This window comes from Notamacropus eugenii, chromosome 3 (genome assembly GCF_028372415.1).
Source record: "Notamacropus eugenii isolate mMacEug1 chromosome 3, mMacEug1.pri_v2, whole genome shotgun sequence".
In the NCBI taxonomy this organism is placed as follows: Eukaryota; Metazoa; Chordata; class Mammalia; order Diprotodontia; family Macropodidae; genus Notamacropus; species Notamacropus eugenii.
The window spans coordinates 184,104,950-184,126,318 of NC_092874.1; the positions used below are offsets into that span (position 1 = coordinate 184,104,950).

Sequence of the window (21,369 nt, forward strand, 5' to 3'; positions counted from 1 at the left end):
GGAGAAGGAAATGACAAACCTCTCCAGTATCTTTGCCAGGAAAATCCCAAATAGGGTCTTGAAGAGTTGGACGCAACTGAACACAACTCTCCATTTCCCTCCCACACACAGAAACAGAGTGAGAGATGGTATCAAATGTTTTGCTAAAATACAGTGAACCATATATAGCATTTTGGTGGTTGTAAATTGAGTAGCCCTTTCAGAAAAACCAAAAATTGGAAATAAAATTAGTCTGGCATGACCTGCCCTTGAGGAAGACATTCTAGTTCTTTGTAATTGCTGTTTCCTTCTTACAGAGGTTCATTATTATTTAAGTAATCCATATTAAAATTGGTCAATAATCGAAGTCAAGTTTGGTTTGTACACTTTCTTCTGTACAGTATAAGACTTCATTTTCACCAAAAGACTTTAATTGCTGTCATTGGAAGGGTAAACTCTGGTATTGGAATAGAGTCATAGAAGTCTTGTGTATTATTGTATATTGTCCAACCTCTTCATATTAGATAGGAGAATCGAGTCCCATAAAATCTGAGACTTACTCAACAGGAAACGACAGCTCTGAAATTCAGTCCACATCTTTTCACTCCAAATTAAGCTCTTACATTTCACTCTACTTCCCAATTTTCATATAATTAAACTTGGTTCATCATTCTGGATAATTAAGATTTTTGGAATTCTGACTCTATTATCCAATATGCTTATTATTCTTCCCAGCTTTGTGCATCCACAAATTTCTAGTTGATTAATAAAAAATGTTGAATAGCACAAGATCAAGACTTATCCCTGTAGCTTTCTAGTAGATCCCTCCCTTGAGATTGATATCAGCCTAGGATCACTTGAAACAATTTTGATTCTAACTTCTGTTGAAACTTGTCAAGTGTTTTGATGTAACCTAGACATGCTATTTCTGTGAGCTTCTTCATAGTCTCAATTTATCTCATGTTTAACATTGTTTGTTCTTTCTGTCTCAGAGAGCACCATGGACTTTTAGACCTAGGAAGTCTATCAGAAGTCATCTAGTTCCAATCTGAATCCAGTGAAGCCTTTGTCACCTAACCCTTTGTCAGTGCCCCTGACAGTTAGCCACCAACTCTATACCTGAAAATCTTCAGTGTTAGGAAAATCATGACCCAACAAAGAAGTCCTATGATGTTTGTAATTAGGAGTGCTTCAACTGAGTCTCTAGTTCAGATCAAGTTCTCCCATGTTAATCTATTCCTGGGCCCAACATATTGTTCTCTCTCAGAAAGTTCATGCAGAAAAGAGCATATTGACTCATCTCACTGTTTCTGCTTCTTCTGGTATTGTTGCTTTGCTTATTGCTGGGGGAGAAAAGATAATTGAGATAGCCTAGGTGAAGTGCTTTGGGTCACATATAAATGTCAATCATCGTCATCATCATCACTGTCATCATTATCATTCTCCACAATCAAAAATTTTCCAGGAGCCATTTTTTTACCTTCTCATTGTATTCAAGACAATACTAATATTCAGGTATCAGTCTCATCATACAGGTATCACATAATTTATTGCACCAGCCCGGACTTTAGTCAGTTTGAGGTGAAGCTCTGTCATTTGTAGAGAGACGGAGGTAATGAGGTATTGCTGGAACTTAGCTGGTTTAAATTGTGATTGTATGTTTACAATTACAAAGAATGAAACTACTGTCTTTGGAAGTGAGTAAACAGGACAGAAGGCATGAATTCATTTAGACCTGGATTTAAGAATACCTCACAGGACAAAGCTGCCGTTTGATACTGTGCGTTTCCACATACTAGAGCTAATATGATGAAAATTTGTATTTCAAGATAAAATTGTAATATCTGCTTGTAATTATTTATATTTAAAGAACACTTACACAGATGAGATAAATTATGGTACATTTATAAAATATATTAAAAATTCTTTGATGTGCCTGGTTCTGATAAGCACCTACTATATGCCAGAGATCACCTACTACTGCCTGCTAGGTGCCCGAAATGAAATATGTTCCACCTTCTAGAAGCTTATATATTATCAGGGGGAAAAAAATGAACACAAGGATATACAAAATGTAGATAATTAAATACAAAGTAATTTCTGGGCATGAGAGAAAGGTAGAAATAACAGTTGATAGGATCTGAATAGGCCCTGTGCATGAAGTGGTGCTGGAGCTGAGCTTAGCTGAAGCTAAGGATTCAGAAGATATACTGAGGGAGGAATGCCTTCCAGGCATGGGGGACCACGTGTGCAAGGGAGCTGGAGATGAAGGATTGCAGGGAACAAAAAGCTTGCCAGTTTAGCTAATAGCTAGAGTGCATGACGAGAAGTAATATACAATGTCGGGAAAGTAGGCTGGAACCAGATTTTAAAGGACTTTACATGCCAGAATGAAAAGTTTTTATTCTATACTAGAAGTGATAGGAGACCACTAAAGCTTATTGATCAGAGAAGTGACATAATCAGGTCTGAGATTTAGGATTATTAATTAGGAAGCTATGTGGAAGATAACTTGTTGATAAGAAAACTAGAGATATGAAACTATTGCAATAGTCCCTGTTTGAACTGATAAGGGTTTTTACAGTGTTGGAAGGGGGCGGATGCTAGTGCTGTTGAAGAAGTAAAGCAGTAAAACTGGGGAACTCATAATATGTGGTAGGAGGAAGAAGGGTGAAATAGGGAAGTTAGAAAGAAGGAAGGAAAGATAACGAGTTCTATTTTAAACGTATTAAGTTTGAGATCCTTAAGGGGTATCCAACTGCGAATGCCAGGTCAGCAACTGATAATGCATGATTAGAAATATAGATCTGAGATTCATCTACATAGAAATTACAATTGAACCATACAAGCAGTAGGTAACTGAAGAGGCTTCTCTAAAGCAAGTATATGTTTGTGTGTGCTGTCTCTTTAGTGTCCCTCTTATACCATTGACAAGGGGCCACATCAAACTTAAAGGGTTCCTTCTTACTAGAGTGAACTCTAGGAACATAACCAATTATTAGATGTTTTGGGGGATCATTCTGGGACCAAATGAAGATAATGAATGTCAGATGAATGTCTTTTTACTTCAGTTCTATTCCATAGTCTCTTCCCAGCCTTAGAATGGTTTGAGAAGTGTATTATTTGAAAGTAACTATGACTTTCTTAGCGAGTTCAAAGTTTAAAAAAAAAAAAGAATGTTCATGAATCAAGGCAGCAGGATTAAGAAAATGAAAAGGCAGTAGATTTTCAAAGAGAGGCAACCTCAGTAGATGACATTTGTGGGCCTTCATTACTCTTTACTCTCTACCTAATTTTCCATTTTTTCTTCCTCTCTTATTTTTTCGTTTATTCATCTGTTGTTTCTGTTTTTCCTGTTTCTATCTCCTATAACTATGCATTAGGTTTGCTAGTAGTGCCCAGTGATACCACCAAGCTTGTCTTACCTACAATATTGGCACTCATAGTTAATGAAGTTAGCCTAACCTAGGAGGCAGCTCATTGTTTGTACATTGTATAATAATATTGTACAATGTACAATAAATTGTACATTGGATGGAATGCTGGCCCTTGAGTTCAAATTCAACCTCCGTCCTAACCTCCGACTGCCCCAGATTCTTCAGCCATAAAATACAGATATTAAAAGCATGTACCTCACAGGGTTGCTGTGAAAATCAAATGAGATGTTTGTAAAGCATTTTATACAGTGCCTGGCACATAATAGGAATGTAATAAGACATTAAACATTTATTGCAGGACTAAATTGAGTGGAGATTAGAACAAAGAGACCTTGGAAAGTCAAAGTATTCATTTTAAAGAAATGGCAAAAAAAAAACCCCACCAAAAACCAAAACCTCTGTTTGCCTAGACTTTGCTAGAATAGCTCCGAATGCCTAAGGCGCTCTATTCAGAAGCATCCTGGTAAGTGAAATTGCCAGGAAATCCCACACATTTTTTGAATACCTAAAATCAAAGATCATGTGATATGCAGTATGAAATGACTGTATAGCTCTACAGATATACATGTTCTAAATATAAGATCAAGCTGGCCTTTTAACTTTCGGTTTCACAAAAATGAATTTTATGTATGTTGCCCTGTTTATTCTAATCTCATGCTTTGCCCCACAGCTGACAGAACCACTATTTCCTTATGGCATCTGTGTAGGTTTACAAACAGGCACTTGATGAGATTAAATCCCATGTATGTTATGCAAGTAGGAAAGGTTCTCACTTCTTGGTCATGCCAGATCTGTACCTATATGTATCTTCTCTAGGGAATATGATTTTTTTTTATTGGGCAAGTCAGGGTTTTGTACTTATTTGGCATGTTAGACTGGTTGTCAAGAATGTCCCAAGTTCAACACCAAAAATACTGTTATTGAATTCATCCCTTAGTTGCTGTCTAACATACCCAACAATATGCCTAAAAATACTGTTACACAAGATACTCATAAAAGAATCAGAAAATGGAAAAAGTCAGGATATGGTTTTTGAAACACAAGGTATTTATTTAATTATCTGTTCTACAGCTATATCTTTTCACTATAAAAAAAAAAGGAATCATGTGAATGTGTACTTTTATGAAACTCTAGTAAGATTCCTTCCTTTGACATTAACTTAAAGTACATACTAGAAAGGAAAGAACACTGGATGTTGAGTCAGAGGACCTAGATTTGAATTTTGGCTTTGCTGCTTACTACCTGTCTAGCTTTTGTCATTTCACCTCTCTCAGTCTTAATTTCTTCCTTTCCAAATGGAAGGAATTGTACTAAATGGTCTCTATGTTCTCTTCCAGCTCTCAGTCTCTCAAGTTACTTCATGCCCGGTCTCATATCTGATGTAGTTGAGCATATGGATGATTTTATTATAGAATGGACACTTAAGTCTTTGATATCCTAATTTTTTCTTGTCTTTATTTTTGTATTTTCTCTCTTTCTTAGGGATCTCCAGGAGCTTGATGATAGCACTCAGCTGCCTCTGCTTTGCCACTTTTCAGAAACTGCTGAGGGCCTCACCACCATTAGAGCTTTTCGGTTTGTAAATATATTTTTGAAATCCCAAATGGAAAATCTTTTGAAATTCAAGTAATAAACAGATAGTTATGGAGTACACAGTATATGCTTCAGGTAGTATAGAGGATACAAAGGCATGTAAAACACAATATGCAGAGGTCATGACAAATGGTGGGTTTGCTGATTCTCAGATGACATTCTTGGAAGAACCAGAGGTGCTCCAGCTGTAACCTTTGCCAAACAAAAAGTATGCTAAAGTACCACCATAGAATGTCAGTAGTTATTCACTTTATGCAATTTTGAAGGACTAGGAAGGAAAGAGGGAAGAACTGTCCAAGAAGAGATTATACTTTTTATCAGTGATTTAATTGAAGGCATTTATTCAATAATAATCAAGTATGCAGGTGACTCAGAGTTAGGCAGGATAGCTAACACTTTGGATGACAGTGTTAGTATCCAAAATGTTCATGAAATCTAAAATTATGAGTTTAATAAGATAAAATTTAATAGAGATAAAAGTAAAAGTCTATATTTATGTTCAGAAAATGAATGGAAGAAGTACAGAATGTGGCAAGACAAAATTTCCTATGGAACAGTATTTGGAGGAAGGTACAGATATGTGATTTTTTTGGTGTAAGTAACTCCCAGTTTTGAAATTATGCACCGACAAAGCAGAATTGTCTGGGACATTAAGAGTTTACGTGACTTATTCAAAATCACAGTTAGTATTTGTCTGAGATAGCACTTGACCCCAACTGTAACACTTTAATATTTATCTTATCACCTTATTAAATAGGGCTGCTTGTTTTAGTTTGTAATCTTGTAGGTTATGTGCATTGAAAATCTTCAAGGACTACATAAATGTCAGTTTTTATTACATTGTTATTATCATTATTATCCACTATTCCATGCTACTGGAAAACATATGGGCATTTAGTGAACTCATCTTAATATATTGAACAACTTTACATGGCAACAACAGCAAAATATGCCAGTTGGATTTGGGGACTGACTTTAGGGAGACCTAGTATCCAGGAAAAGATGAAAACCTTGTGGTTCTTTCCACTGGTCAGATTACATCTGGAATATTATTTTTCTTTCTGGGACTCACAATTCAAAAAGGGAAACTGACAAACCCAAATAGAAGGAGGGAGAAATTGCAACCAAGATAGTGAGAGAAATGGAGATGATATCATGATGTACTAAAATATAATTATTCTAAAAAGTTGTGGTTCTCGGAGTCTGTGTCTGTCTCTCTTTCTACTGCACCTAGCTCTAATTGTTACAAATCAGATGAATCAGAAGTGTATTAAAATAGCTTCATTAAATAAGAAAAGTGCAAACATGAAAAATAAGTTATTTGGGGCATTTAAACCCTTTCTTTAGGATTAGTGATCAGTTAAAATCCTATGTTGTGGCTTGACAGAAATGGAGAATTTTAAGGTCTTTGTATTAGAAATGGCATGGTGGAAATTCTTGTTTTGAATGTCAGTAAAACTAAGAGCAGAAATAGTGAAGGTATTTAAAATCTTTCGAATAATCTAAGAATTAAATTAATTTTAGGATATTCATATTTTGTTGTGTTGTCTTTATAGCACTGGGGAAATCTCCTGACTCACAAGGTGAGCTCCCCAGAGCTGATTCTAGGTTGAAGGTACTCTGTAAGTCCCTATCCACTAAGACCAAAACTCCCACTAATGGCTTTATCTTTACCAGTCAGTCAAAAGATAAAATTACTTCCAATCTAAGTCATTTAGTGAAATGGAATAGTAAGAAAAATAGGAATAAAATAACTGCTCCCATAAACCTGAGCCATATTCTTCCAAAAATCCATACATCATCAGAGGGAAGAAAAGGCACATCAGGATTCATGGAGAGACAAACGTGTAGAGAATACCTGTTACAACGCTCCGGGGCTTCTGATGTCTTCTGGTGATATTACACTTCTCCCGTTGTACCAGCTACCAACTGGTTTCTTCCAGAGTCTCTGGAAGTTATTTTCTTAGAACCTGCTCTGTTGAATACTGCTTAGCTAAATAGCCACTTCTCTGCAAGCTTCTGCCTCACTGGGAACCAGATGCATCCAGGAATAACCCCCCACTGGATATGCACCTGTGCAAGTTCTGTCTGCCTCCAGTTTCTGGCTTCAGCTTAAGTCTTCAGCTGTAGTGCTATTTTTTCCTCATGAGAAGACTAGGCTCTGCCATGTTCTTTTAGTTCATAAATCTAGAGGGTTTTTTCCAGCCTTTTTTTTATTATTAAAGAAAAACAGCTCCCTTTGTTAGTCATAAGACAAAACCAATTCCAAAACAAATAAACCAAGATACTTCTTAGCCTTTTCCCTTTATGGAGTAATCTGTCTTTTCTTGTCTAGTAAATCTTGCACAGGAAAAGTGGCAGAATCCTTCCACCTAGCAAATACCTTCAGATTTACTCTTTAATTTGTACTGAACTTCTGATCACTGAGTTTGGGTCTCTTTTGGAGACCTTATTCTAGCCTATGATGTGTATTCTCTATTTTTCCTGATTTTATTTGCTGAACACTGGTCATTATTCATGAATGAGTTGCTTGTCTAGTGATTGTCATGCGGTTCTGGGGGTCATGATTCAGTATTTTTTAACTCAAAAACCCATTCTCTTTCCCACATAGATGAGTGGACAGAGTAAAGACATAGAGACCCAGATAAGACCATGGGACAAGGCCATTGTCTCTCTTACCTGGCTAGTCACATTCGTTGCATTTCATAGATAAATACACAGAGAATTTTAAGCATCTCTATGCTGGAAACTATGCTGTTTGTTTCTGTAAAATCAGGAAAGGCTTTAAATTCATCCATATATCTCTGTTTTAACCTTTGTTCCTGTAAGTTTACTTTCCTTAAAGGAACTGAATGAGGAAGACAAAATTGACCCAAAAATATAAAGTTAGTCACTATCACACTTAACGCACAGAATTTTTGCATCTACCTTAAAGATGTAATATGTATACTTTCATGTAGTATGGAATACTTTCTGTAGCAAGAAACTTTTCCCTGTGAAAGTGTGCAGGTTTTTAAATTTTATATTTGAAACAAGCTCGAGGTATTATTTTTTCATTCTAATCACTTATCACTGATAGGATAACCATATTGACAGAGCAACACTACGTTCAAAACTCCTTTGTTCAACAGAAAGAAATACATTTACCAGAAAGAGAGTTATCCTTCCAAAGAGTTACTAATCAGTGGGTATTAGCTTTCCAAGAAAACCTCAAAGCTCTAGAGACTCTGAGTAGCTTGAAAGAAAGGAACAGATAATAATGATTACTGACATTTATGTGGAGTTCTAAGGTTTACTTTCCTCACAATGATCCTCTGCTTTAAGTAGTAAAAGTGCTACATTTATCTTACAGATGAAGAAACTGAGGCTTTGCAAGATTAGGTGGTTTGTCAAGGTTAACACTTCTGGCAAGAGCCTGGTTTTGAACTCAGACTTCTGGCTCCAGAACCAGTTATCTTTCCACTATGTCACTCTGGCCAAGTTGATGATAGATAAGTCAAGATTCAGGTTTTTAAAAGGTACCTTTTCCATAGGTACTAGTCACCCAAGCAGAGTTTTACTATTGTTCTTCCAAGTAGAAACTTTCTTTTCAGATCCAAAATTCTTGAAAGCCATAGGAAAGAGAGAAGACCATTTGTCTTTTGCTCCTGGTTCTCCTAATCTTATGAATATAAGAGTAATCTAATAGTTAAACTAACTAGTAACTTGCCTTCCATCAGGGGAGTGCTACTTTTTATTCATACAAGTAGGGATCTTTTAGGTTGTATTTCACAAGATGAGCATAACTAACTTTCCCAGTCTAGCCAACATAAGATGCAAAGAGAGCTAGAAAATGGAGAGCTGGAAATGTGGGCGTGTCTTTTGCCATGGACAAAAATCTCTCAGTTTTGGTATTGTTAGGAATCAACCATATTTTTTTTTTTTCATTTAAACCACTCAGACTTTCTAGTGTCTTGGAGTTCTGTTGGGAAACTAATATTTACTGATTATACTTTTAGCCTTCCCCGTATTCCAAGTTCATCGTAAACTAGAATGAAACAATGAACTCCCTCAGGTAGCTCAGCAAAGTATCACAGTTCAATTAGACTAAGATTGTGGTATCCTTTCCTATTTGCTGTCTGATAGAATAAAGGTCTAGGAATGTTCAAAAAGATGAGCTGGATGTGGATGAAAAGATGCAGATTGAGTGTGTCAAAGTTTCCATTAGGAAAACAAAAGGTTTCTTGCCAAATAGAAACACACAGAAAGAATGTTCACTGCATTTTCATCCCTCCCCACTCATTGCTGCTTCAGTTGTTGCCAAATCCATTTACAAATGGTTTAAAAGTACAACTAAGATAATACCAAAAAACTTAAGAAATAGTAAGGAAGGGAAGGTTAGACTGTTAGAAAGAGCCATTTTAAAAGTTGTTCATTGTGTTGTTAATGGATTTGCTTCAACTGAATTGTGGTGCTAACTATGCCATTGGAGAGAGGAGTTAGTGGCACATAGACACTGCTTTTAACATTTTGTTATTGTCTAATAGTTATGAGATGGAAAAAGTTGAAAATATGATCACCAACTGAATAGATGAGCTTCCTACTCAAACCATATGAAGATAAGTGTGTTCTGGGAGCCACATTTTAGAAAGAAATATATTAAGAGAAGGGTACTGGAAACTTTGTCAGGGGGATAATTAAGGGAACTAAATATGTCTAGCCTGGAAAAGAGAAGAAAGTGGGGTTATATGAAATGATCTTTTAAATTCCTTTCCAATTCTAAATTCGTGGTTTGATGGCCTCCTAATTAACCTGTCTTAAGACTCTTTCTTCTTCATTCCGTCTTCTTCATAAATAAGAGAACATGATAGTTGTCTTCATGTATTTATAAGACCTTGATATGAAGAAAAGATTAGACTTATTCTATTGCAGCCAGAGGACAGAACTAGAAGCAATGGGTAGAAATTACACAAAGGCATATTTCATCTCAATATATGGAAATACTGTACAACAATTAGCAGTGGTCCGTTAAACTATGATGGATTTGTTCTGTTTCACTATGCAAATTTGTTAGACTTTTTTTTTTTTTAGTGAGGGAGAAGAGGTAGTGGAGAGAGAAAAATGGATATTTATTAATTTAAAAAATTTGAAATAATTAGAATGATCCAAAAATGGAATGGGCTTCCTTGAGAACTAGTTTTTTCTTTGTCCCTGAAGATCTACACACTGAAAACTGAGTGATCACTTCTTGGCATATAATAAAAGTAATTCTTCTTCAGATATGAGATGGATGAGAATGATCTCTGAATTCTCATTAAAAAATAGAAAAGTAGAAACACAGACTGGGCCATTAGAAAAGCCTCTCTTGATCTTTCATCTCTGAGAGCTTATGGTAATGTGATTTTCTTCATTTTCCCCCTCATCCACCAGTGTATAAATATACAGGACATGTCTTATTGTGCATAACATTCAAGTTATATCTATACAATATAGTAAAATAATAATGTTGTACCAATAAAATGTGTAGTATAATGATTTGATTAGTAGAAATCAGATATTGATGACTTACTGAATTATCCTGGTTTCTCTGTTTTGGCCACCTACAGTAGTCAAGTAATTAAGAGTTTGTCCTGTGTATATGATTGGATGTGTACATACATATGTATGTACATATATAGGTATGTTTGTATGTATGTATATATAACAGGATCATCAAGGAGTTGGTATTTGCTGCATACCTCATGAGTTACTCTTTGATCATCAGATATAAGTAGTGGTTTATCTCAAAGTCTTACATTTAAAAAAAATATTGGACTTCTGAAATGGTCAAATACAAACACCTCTCTGGTTTTAGAATGATATCTGGGTTATTTATTTCAATATAATCCTTAAACACAAAGTCTGTGCGAGATGATTCATGGCTGCTGAGGTTGAACAAACCTCACTACTTTTATTTGGCATTTCCTCAACATCTGAACCAACATTTGTGATTGTGTTATGCAGCCTTTCTATTGTTGCTATCGTCAAGGGAAAATAATGGAAAAATGAAAAGAAACTATTTTTTTGTAATTTAGGAAAGATTTATTACCACATAGCATGACTTTTTGTAAGAGAAGAGAACACATGCTCAAATGAATAAGGTTTTCATTAACAGTTTCATTTGTAAATCAGGTTATGGAAGAATTATCTTGAAAATTTTGAACCCAGAATGAACTTTGTTGATCACAGATAAATGTTTAAGTTGTCTGCACGATATGTTTTTTTCATATGCTACAGGCCAATGTAGGTAAGATCCAAGATCACTTTTGATTCAGTGACCCAGTTTTGTAAAAACATAAGATTTAGTGATGGAACTAACCTTAGAGGTCATGTACTGAGATAAGGTCGAATACAATGAATAAATACTTTAGGAATAAATGAAAAAGAGGTGTTTCCAAAAAGAAAGAATAATATAACAACCAAAAGCTCCCCAGAAATAAAACTGGAATTTAGAAAAAAGCTTCAGAGTCATGAATTAGAGAAATAGGGAAGTTCTGGCATGTTTAAAAATACAATTAAAATCAGTGAAAGAGAAAAATGAAAAAAGAATGACTTGTGCCATTGGTAGCGTAAAACAGTAAGTGGAAAGTTTTATAAATGAGTGGATTCTCTAAGAAATATAATGGTCCAAAAGGAAGACAAAATGCAAAGGCTGCTTAAAAAATTAAACTGGAAGAATTGTGATTGCTGCAAATTAAAGTAACAGAGCTACAGAACATGGCCTGTCAGTACAGACTGAGAATTGTTAGTCAAAGGAAAAATATAAAAGCACTGATCATCTAAATGCCATACTTTAAAAAAAAGTATATGTGTACTTTTCCTGAAAGCATTGAAAATGGATGGCAAAGTTCAAGTCAATGAAATCCATGGAATTTTGAGAGAGAAATCCCAAATTTAATTCATCCCGAAATGTTATTATTAAACTTCAGTTCTTCAGTGAGAAAAGGATCTTAAAAGCCTTTAGGAGCAACCAACTCACATATCAAAAACTGTCTAACTACTTACTCACTACATCATTTAAGCCAGATACTTTTCCCCTCTAGACCTCAGTTTCCTTGTTTTGCCCTGCTATGCCTGGAAAGCTCTTTGTCCTTTCCTTTGTCTCTTAGATCCTCTACCTTCTCTTAAGATTTAGCTTGAATTTCACCCCCTTTCTGAGATCCATCCTGAGATTCCCAGTTATTAGTGTTCCCCCGTCCACAAAATACATTTATTTTGTATTTGCTTATCTGTGGGCATGTCATTCTCTTCCAGAAGCTCTTCATGAGCAAATATTATTTCACTTTTGAAGTTTTTTATTCCCTGTGCCTAACATTTAAATGTTTGATGAATTGAAATGCTGAAAAATTAAATGAAATGCTAAAATAATTGGATGATAATGAATTATTAAAGGACACTTAAATGGCCCTCTATTAGATCTTGACAAGTCAAACTGAAAGATAAGATGGAATTGACAAGCTGAACAAAATATTGAGAAATTTTATTGGTATTAATTTGATATATAGAGTTGAACAGGATTTATGAAGAACTTTCCTTCATACATTATATTTTTATAAAATTTATAAAATTTTATGGTCTAGGGCAGTAGTCAAACTCAGACAGAAACAGGAACTACTAATCATTGCACAATAAAATTAATATCAGACCCCTTAACAGAACATATAAAAAAAACCAATAAGAAAACAAAAAGTAGGCTGAATTGGAGACTTAAAATGCTTTGTTAAATAATGAGTATGGTCAAAGACCAAATTAAACGAACAACAAAAATTATAATAAACATAACAATAATATTATTGGAGAGTGTTCAGAATGGTAAATATTCAGATAAATGCTAATTTTAAAAACACCGTGAAGTTGGCAAAAATTGTAAAAGATTAAAAAATCAATATTGGAAAAGCAACGTGTTTAATTTTCTACTACCACTGTTGGAGCTATGAATTGATCAACTTACTTTGGAAAGTAATATGAAATGTTCCATACTTCTTGACCCAGTGATCCCATCAACACTAAGTTTATGCCATAAATTGATCACTGACAAGAAGAAAAGCCTTATATGTATAAAGCTATTTAATAACAGCAATCTTTACAAAAGCACAGAATTGGAAATAAATTGTATCTAACATTGGAAAATTCTTTTAAAAACTGGCATATGAATGTATTAGAATATGACTGTGCCTTAAAAATGGTTGATATGAAAAATTAAAAAAGAAATACTTATGATAAGGGATGCAGAGTGAAGAAGGCAGATCCAAAAGAATAATTCATTATTGCTATGTAAATAAAGACCACCTTAAAAAGCAAAAAACAAAACCAGACCCAAAAAAAACCCCAACTCATTGGCTAAATATAATGGATGATATTATTACCATGTCATTAAAATGGAAACAAATAACTTCCTTTTCTCTTAACAAATATCATATAAAATTGTACGATTGTATGTGCAGTTATTTGGAGTCATTTTTTCTGTTTTTGTTAGCTATTTTCAAAGACCATATTTTTATTTTGCAAACACAAATTTGTTAATTAAAAAAGAAAGTTTCTTATGGAAGTTCTCTTTTCTCAGCTGTAGTGCAAGAAAGGAAAATCTCTGTTTGCACCATCTGTATTAACACTACAGTAGAGCAGTAGCAGTTGACCTTTATTTTAAGTAGGAGTTCGTTTACTATTCTATCTCCATTAATTTGTCACTATGTTGAGCAAGCAGTGAAGTAGTAGTAAGTGGCTGTTTTTTATTATTTTTCCTGTTGTGTGACTAACATCATAATATTTTTTTTGGTTTTCTTCAGGCACGAAACCAGATTTAAGCAACGCATGCTAGAGCTGACAGACACAAACAACATAGCCTATTTGTTTCTCTCAGCTGCCAACAGATGGCTGGAGGTCAGGACGGTACGTTCATTTCTTGATTTTGAAATGGAAATCAAATAGAAGTGGTCTAATACAAAGAGGGAGACAATTGTAAGAACTCATCTCATACTAAAATTCAGCCCCAACTTTTTGTTTAACCATCCTTTAAAACAGGGCCAGGTTTGTTTGTGTTTTAATTTTGTTATATTATTCCAGCTAATGATAAGACAAATAACCCCCAAACAGTTCACTCTGTGCCATATTTGTCTTTTGATTACATAAATGAATGGAAGGGCAAATATTTGTATACCTTCAGAAAGAAAGGACTATTCACTTGATGAATGAACGGATATATTAATTTTCCTTACTGCATTGTACTTGTCTGACAGATACGTTTGATTTTCCATTATCCATTCTAATGAAAGGATGTTTTTAGCTCAAGTCAATCCATTGTTCCCTCTTTCTTGGTCTCTAGTGTTGCTGCATATTATTCATAGTTCCGTTTCATCTCTTCATGTCCTTTGCTTCCCCCAAGGTCTTCTCTGTTCTTTCTTCTTTCTCTATGTAGTTCCTGTTCAAGAAGTAGCTTCCTTCCTAGTGTGGCCTTCAGGGTGCTAAATCTCAGGAGTGTATTTAAACAAAATGGCCCAGGGGAAGGTTCCTACATCGGCATTTGGACCAAATTGAAAATCTGACTGGAACAGGGAGAGGCATTGGAGTGGAGATGGGCATGGTGGGTAAATGATGAAACAACGGTAACATATGAACAAGGTTACCATAGGTAGTGATAGGTTGATCTTATAGCTTTTAAATGCCCACAAGTTTGAAAAAAAGTGTTCACCTATTCAGTGAGCTCTATGTTTCATTTGAAGTATTTTTATCAGTATTCTCCCCATTGAATCTTGGCTGTGCCTAGCTTTATAACTGGATCTCAGGGATTGGACAATAGGTCTCTGCCCAAGCACCACTTAATGCTTATTTTTGGGCCCTCCAGGCTCAGAGTGGATGTAAATAGTAACTGTTTCTCTTTTGGCCAGCAACCCTGAGGGTCTTCCCCTCCCAGTTTGATATTTTTTTAATTAAAGGGGCGATCCCTTGACTCACATCTTAAAGAGGCCTATTCACTGAATGGGCATAACCTCACTCAAAGTGAGCACTAGAAAAGACCTTGGCTTAAAAGGTCCAAGGTCTCCTGCTGCATCCTGGGCCATTTCCTGTCATATTGATCAATATCTGGCCACTGGATCCAGATGGCTCTGGAGGAGAAAGTGAGGCTGACGGCTTTGCACAGCCCTCCCTCCCTCAAATCAAAGTCAATTGCAAGTCACATCATCACCTCCCTGATGTCATGGTCCTCTTCAAGAATGAAGGACAAAGCACAACCATAGTTTTATATTAAGCACTGCCTTCTATAAGAAATTTAGAAGGACTAAAGTAAACGGTTGGAGTATAGACAAAGCCATCTGAGATAGAATGTCTGGTGGTTTTACAGATGCATTGTTGCTAAACTTGGTAACTGAAGTTCCTCCTAGTGTCTCATATTCCCTTACTTCTTTGACACAGATTCCCTGCTAAGCAAAAAATGATCCAGCTGCACTATTACTAAGTTTCACAACATTTAAATTAATGTCTGGCTTTCAATATTCAATTCCTTCCAGAATGAATAGAGGGGAAAAGGTTCCCCCCTGAATGACCTTTAGATATTAAAAATATTCTTCTCATTTCCCATGCAGAACCTGGATTTTCATTTGGGTGCTACTTTTTTATTCTCTCAGAAGAAAGTAACCTCTTCTTAAAAACTGAATTAGACTATCTAAAATAATAAAGTAAAAATGCTACCAACAGACAGAAGAAGAATAAAAATAGCCTTGTGTATGTTTTTCTCCAATTCATTGGAGAACAAATGCTTTTTTAAGGGAACAAATATGTTTACTTTGAACTTGAGGTAAGTGGACATTGACCAATGTCTTGGGTTTCCGCCCTTTAGCACTTCCTACTTTCAGGTTTATGGACAAGGGTTTTATATGAGCTTTTGAGTTAAGCATGTGTTGTTCTCTGCTCGTAACCAAAAAGAAAGATGTTAGTAGCTGAAGTCTTCCAAGAAAAGTAAAGTAAGAAAAAAGTAGAAAGGGAAAGAAATAAAAAAAAATAGCTAAGTTTTCACTCCTACTCAGAACCCATATGGAAAAATAGGGCACCATTAGCTGGAAGTGAAAATGTTTGTTTAAAGTACCTTTGTGCTAAGTGGATCCCCTAGATAATTGGTTGAAGGTACTTTGTGTGTCAAAACCATAGATCTCTTTCTGTCTCTGTCTCTATCTCTCTGTCTCTGTCTCTGTTTCTCTCTCTTCTCTGTCTCACACACACATATTTTATATATATATATATATACATATATATATATATATACATATATCAATATGTGTGTATGTGAAAGACTATGAATATATTGCCCCTTGTGTCATACTTATGGTTCTTAATACATGTTGCTGAATTTAATTGAGTAGTAAATAGATCTTTGGGATTACATTCAGAGGTATATCTAACATGGGGGTAGGAAGCTGAATGGCTTTCTACCAGGGTAGGTACATGGTAGAAATTGTTTCCCCCTGAGAAAAAGACTTTCCTGTGATGACTACTATCTCTAGGCCTGAAATCAGTGCTTTTATTGTTGTCCTCTGAGCATGCTTTGACAGATTTTAGTCTCTGTGGAGACCATCTCAGAGGGCTAGCTACTTACCTTCCCAAAGGCTGTATTAATTAGTTAGGTTGCCAACTGGTCTAAGCAGTCCAACTGTCCTTGATGCATATCCTCTTAACCCTACCACCAATCTCAGTTTGAGTGTATTGCTACCATACTTATTTCTCTTTCCACCCCCACCCCCTTTTAAAAGTCCTCATCCTGTCCCTCATTTCATGCCATGTCGGAGCATGAGGGCAAACACATGCCTTTCTACAGAATCTTGACATAGAAAGGATTTCAGAGGCCAAATAATCTAACCCAAATATGAAAAAGAATCCCCATTGCAACATACTGACAAGTGGTTCAAGACAAGGCCTTCATTGATAGACCATTCTTCTTTGGGATAATTAATTGTTAGGATGTTGTCCCTTACTTTATTGAAATTAAATAACTACTTCAAGTTTTTCCTTTTTGCACCTACTTTCTTCTGGGAGAAGGCATGTATAATTCCTTTTCCAGACAGGAAGTCTTCAAATACTTGAAAATATCTTCAAACACTTGGCTCTGCCATTTTCTAGCTATAAGGTCCATGGCAAGTCACCATAGCTTTCTGACTCAATTTTTAAATCTTGAAAATAAGATCATATGGCATAATAGAAAGATTTGAATCCAAAGGACTTAGAGTCAAGTTCTAGGTCCTTCATTCATTAGTTATGTAATCTTGAGTAAGTTACTATCAATTTTTTTATCCTAGGTGAAAATATTATTAAGATCTGATTATCACTTCTGTTCATTTTCTGTATACTGTAACCTTATGTAGATATGCTAAAAAAGCTGTTTTTTGTCTCATTTATTAGCTAGCTTTAATCACTAAATGGATGTTGCCTCAGACAAACTGAAAAAGACTTTAGTAAAGTGCAAGGTCTCCCGCAATATCTGTGGCCATCTCCAGTCATCCTGATCTGTATCTTGCCACTGGATCCAGTTGGCTCTGGAAGAGAAAGTGAGGCTGGTGACTTTGCACAGCCCTGCCTCACTTAAATGTAATTCACTTGCAAGTCAAAACATCACCTTCTTGATGTCATTGGTCCTCCCTGAGAATGAAGGACAAACAGCAACAGATATGCTATCTAAACTTATTCACAAAACATATCTTTAAAAAGTAAAACAAATAAAAACAGTCTTTCTTCATTTTGTCTTATAAATTTTAATTTTAACAAAAATGCTTTTACTTTATTCAAGGTAAATAGTTTCCTAATCTAACATCTCTCTTTAAAAAATATTTTATTTTTGTCTTTAGTTCTTACATTACATAAATTTACCAATGTATCCTTCTCCTTTCCCTATCTGAGAGAGCCTTCTGACATTATATGCAGTGTTCTTCCTTCGTGGTCATTCCCATCTTTCCTAAGAAATGGGGTAGTGAGGACTTTTCATGTGTCTCCTTTAGGACCAGGCTAGGCCATTATCGTTTCAGGAAATTCAGTTTGGGTTATTTATTGTTCTTTCCTTTGACATATTGTAGCTGTGGATGTTATTTTCCAAGTTTTGCTTATTTGACTTTGTATCAGTTTTGTATCCATTTTTCCATGCTTTTTCTTGATTCATCGTATTCATCGTTTCTTAGAGCACAATAAAATTTCATTATGCTCATGTACCATAATCTGTTTAGTTATTCTCTAATCAATGGGTATGTATTTCATACCCAGTAATTTCTTGCTGCAAAAAGTGCTGCTATAAATATTTTTGTGTACATGAGATCTTTTAGGGGCACTGATCTTCTTCTAAGGAGATATGACTAGTAGTGGAATTTCTGCATCAATGGGTGTTGACATTTTTGCTAATTTTTTTTAGCATAATTCCAATTTGTTTTCTAGGATAGTTATAATAGTTTAGTGTTCCATCAATAGTGCACTACAATACCTATCTTTCCACAAGCCCTCCATTATTGATAACCCTTATTTTTATCATCTTTGACAGTTTACTCGATATTAGGAAAAATCTCAGAGACGTTTTGATTTTCATTTATCATTAGTGATTCAGAGTATTCTTTTATATGATTGCTAATAGTATGAGATTCTTTTGATTTTTAAAAATTATTTTAGCATTTATATATTGGGCAATATTGGTGCTTAGCTTGATATTACTTGGGGTTCAAAATATTTCAGCATAATCTGTCATTTTTTTCATTCATGTCTAAAAGATCATCTTACTGCACACACGCACACATGCACACACACACACACACACACAACTCCATTTTTACTAGCTGGTGACTTCACCATTGCTTTCTTTCCCTTCATCGCAATAGAGGTGTAGTAGAAAGTACATTAAACTTGGACTCAGAAGTCTCTAGGTTCAGGTCTTGAACTGACACTTATTAGTTATGTGATCTTGAGTAAGTCATGTAGCTTTTGAAAACCTCATGTTTTCTCATTTATTAAATTAAGCTGATAGCAATTATGTTTGTCCACAAGGTCGCCTCTGGTCACTCAACTGATCTTACTTACTCTAATAATTCCAGGGGTGTTCCAGTCCATTCAGCATATATCTTGGAAGCTATTTATTTCTTTTAGAGCATAAATGACTTTCTATCCCTAGTTGTTCTTCTTTCAGTGACAGGGAGTTTAAATTATTGCAGATTTGCGTGATGAGAAACACTTCTCAAGTCCCTAACCTCTGGAAAACCCCATTTCCTTTTTATTAATTTACTATATTTCACTGAACTTTAAATTGTGACATTAGTATAGTGGAATCAGCTACCCACAGGAACAGATACAATCTGTTTAAGTAGTGTTTATAGCATTTGATGTTTGGCATAGGATCAATAAAGGTAATGCAACAATACAAATAAAATACCCCATGAACTAGAACAGTGCTTCTCATCTGCAGCCTCTTACATGTCCAGGTAGTACCCAGACAGGAGACAGAGTGTTCCAAAATGACTGTTTCATCTTCTCAGTGCCCACAGCCACTCCTCCCACAAATAGCTAAAGGTATGTAGACAATACAGCACAGTTCACAATTGATGACTGACTTACATATACAGGAGGGCAGGTCATTAGGTAAAGACTAAGAAAATCTGAGTCTCTTATCCCTGGGGTGAACAGGAACTTTCGGATCTCTAGAACATTCCCAATCAATGTCCTATGGCTAGAAGGAACTTCTTTTTCTTGCTACATAAAGATGATTTGGAGAACAGGAGTCGTAGACTCAATGGCAGGCCATGACAAAGAGGAGCCATGCTGGCCTGGAGTCTCCATCTGACACTAAGACTTTTGCCTCTAATCACTTTTGCCATCCCTCAAATTTAATTTAAAATGTTAAAAAATAAAGGTTAAAATACCAACAAATCAAAGAACGGGAAAAGTCTAAAAGAACAGAAACATTTGGCTGGTAGAAACATGAGTTAGAGTGTGACCACCCGAGTTGCTCTGGCAGTAAATTAAGTATTTTTTTCTTTGGATGCCAAGTAATGAGGACTTTACTTGTGTGAAATGTATCACTACAACGTAACCTTTGAAAGCTGCTTATGTTTAAAAAAACAGTGTTTTCTCTTCATTCCTTTGTACTAAACAATTCCAGCTTCTCTGGCATCTGCATTCCCATTTGCAGAAATTGTGTAACTCTATCTAAAAGCTGTCTTTCCAAGGCTTTGTCTTGCTGTGTGGTGAAAGGATAAAAGAATATTCACATATGATGAAGCCAAAAAAAAATATGAAAGAATGTCTTTAGAGTCAACAGACTTAGAATTAAAATACTCCCATGAGTGAGTCTATATTGAGAGATTGTGAAACAAAGGGAAAGTTAAGTTTTAGGCAATTCTAGGTGATTTCGGGAGTCTAAAATAGATATGTTCTATGCTAAGGGAGTCTCATTTAAAGATTTTGTTTTGCTTTTATATCAAACCAGATCTTCTTGCAGGATAACGTACCCAAGATCTCTCCACTGTGTGGGTACCAATATGCCCAGCAGAAGCTCTATCCACCACTTTTTAGTTGTCTTCAATGATTTATGCATATTTCCCAGATTTGTAGATAATTGTGACTTGCACTAGAAATACACTTAGAAATCCATTTTTCAACCACTAGAAATCAGACCAGGTTTTTTTTTGTTGTTGTTGTTTTTTTGTAGCATGTGTCTCTATACCTAGGAAGCAAAGCCTTCTTTTTCTTGGTGGTGTATCAGATTTCAAAAGGACAAACCCTATAGCTTCCTCTGGTCAGTTCCCCTGGAAGCATGGAAACTCCTCTCTTGAACTGAAACTGTCAGTCAGCAGCAGTTGGGCCAGTTTTGTTTTTCACTGAATTCATTGAGCTGATTGACTATTTGGGCATTGTGTAACCACAGTACTAGCCAATGCCATTAAACCAAGTATCCAGACAAAATGTCCCATTCGAAGTTATCCAGAATTTCTGACTTTCGTTTCTCTATTCATGTGATTGCCTTTTGACTTGTTCAGTGCCTATTTATTGACACAGAAAATTATACCGGCAACTTAGCTATTCAGTAGCTCTTACTAAAGTATTTTTTTTAATATAATAAAGGAGATAGAAACTGGAAGCTTAAATGAGATCCATAGCTGATTTTAAAACCATGGCTTAAATATGAAAGGCATAGCTAATCTAAGAGCCTCAGTCTTCTATATCCCATTATTACAGAAAGGAGGGAAATGAAAGAGTTCGGGTTTTTACTAGAAAACTACTCAGTAAGTGATGACTTTTATGATCCTATGCTACATGTAAAAGAAGAGTAAGATGAAAATGGTACAGCATCAACAGATTATGATGAGCCTTGAATCCCAAAGCCTAC

The 21,369-nt window shown here is 35.4% G+C and overlaps 1 protein-coding gene across 6 annotated transcripts in view; it reads left to right on the forward strand.

Annotated features, from left to right (window-relative positions):
- Nucleotides 1–21,369, forward strand: part of ABCC9 (ATP binding cassette subfamily C member 9) — a 195,277-nt gene that overhangs the window by 132,917 nt on the left and 40,991 nt on the right. For all 6 annotated transcript variants that reach the window (XM_072653528.1, XM_072653532.1, XM_072653530.1 and 3 more), the window contains 2 exons: nucleotides 4,899–4,991; nucleotides 13,814–13,916. In XM_072653528.1, the coding sequence (XP_072509629.1) occupies nucleotides 4,899–4,991; nucleotides 13,814–13,916 (196 nt within the window). The remainder of the gene's footprint in view (nucleotides 1–4,898; nucleotides 4,992–13,813; nucleotides 13,917–21,369) is intronic.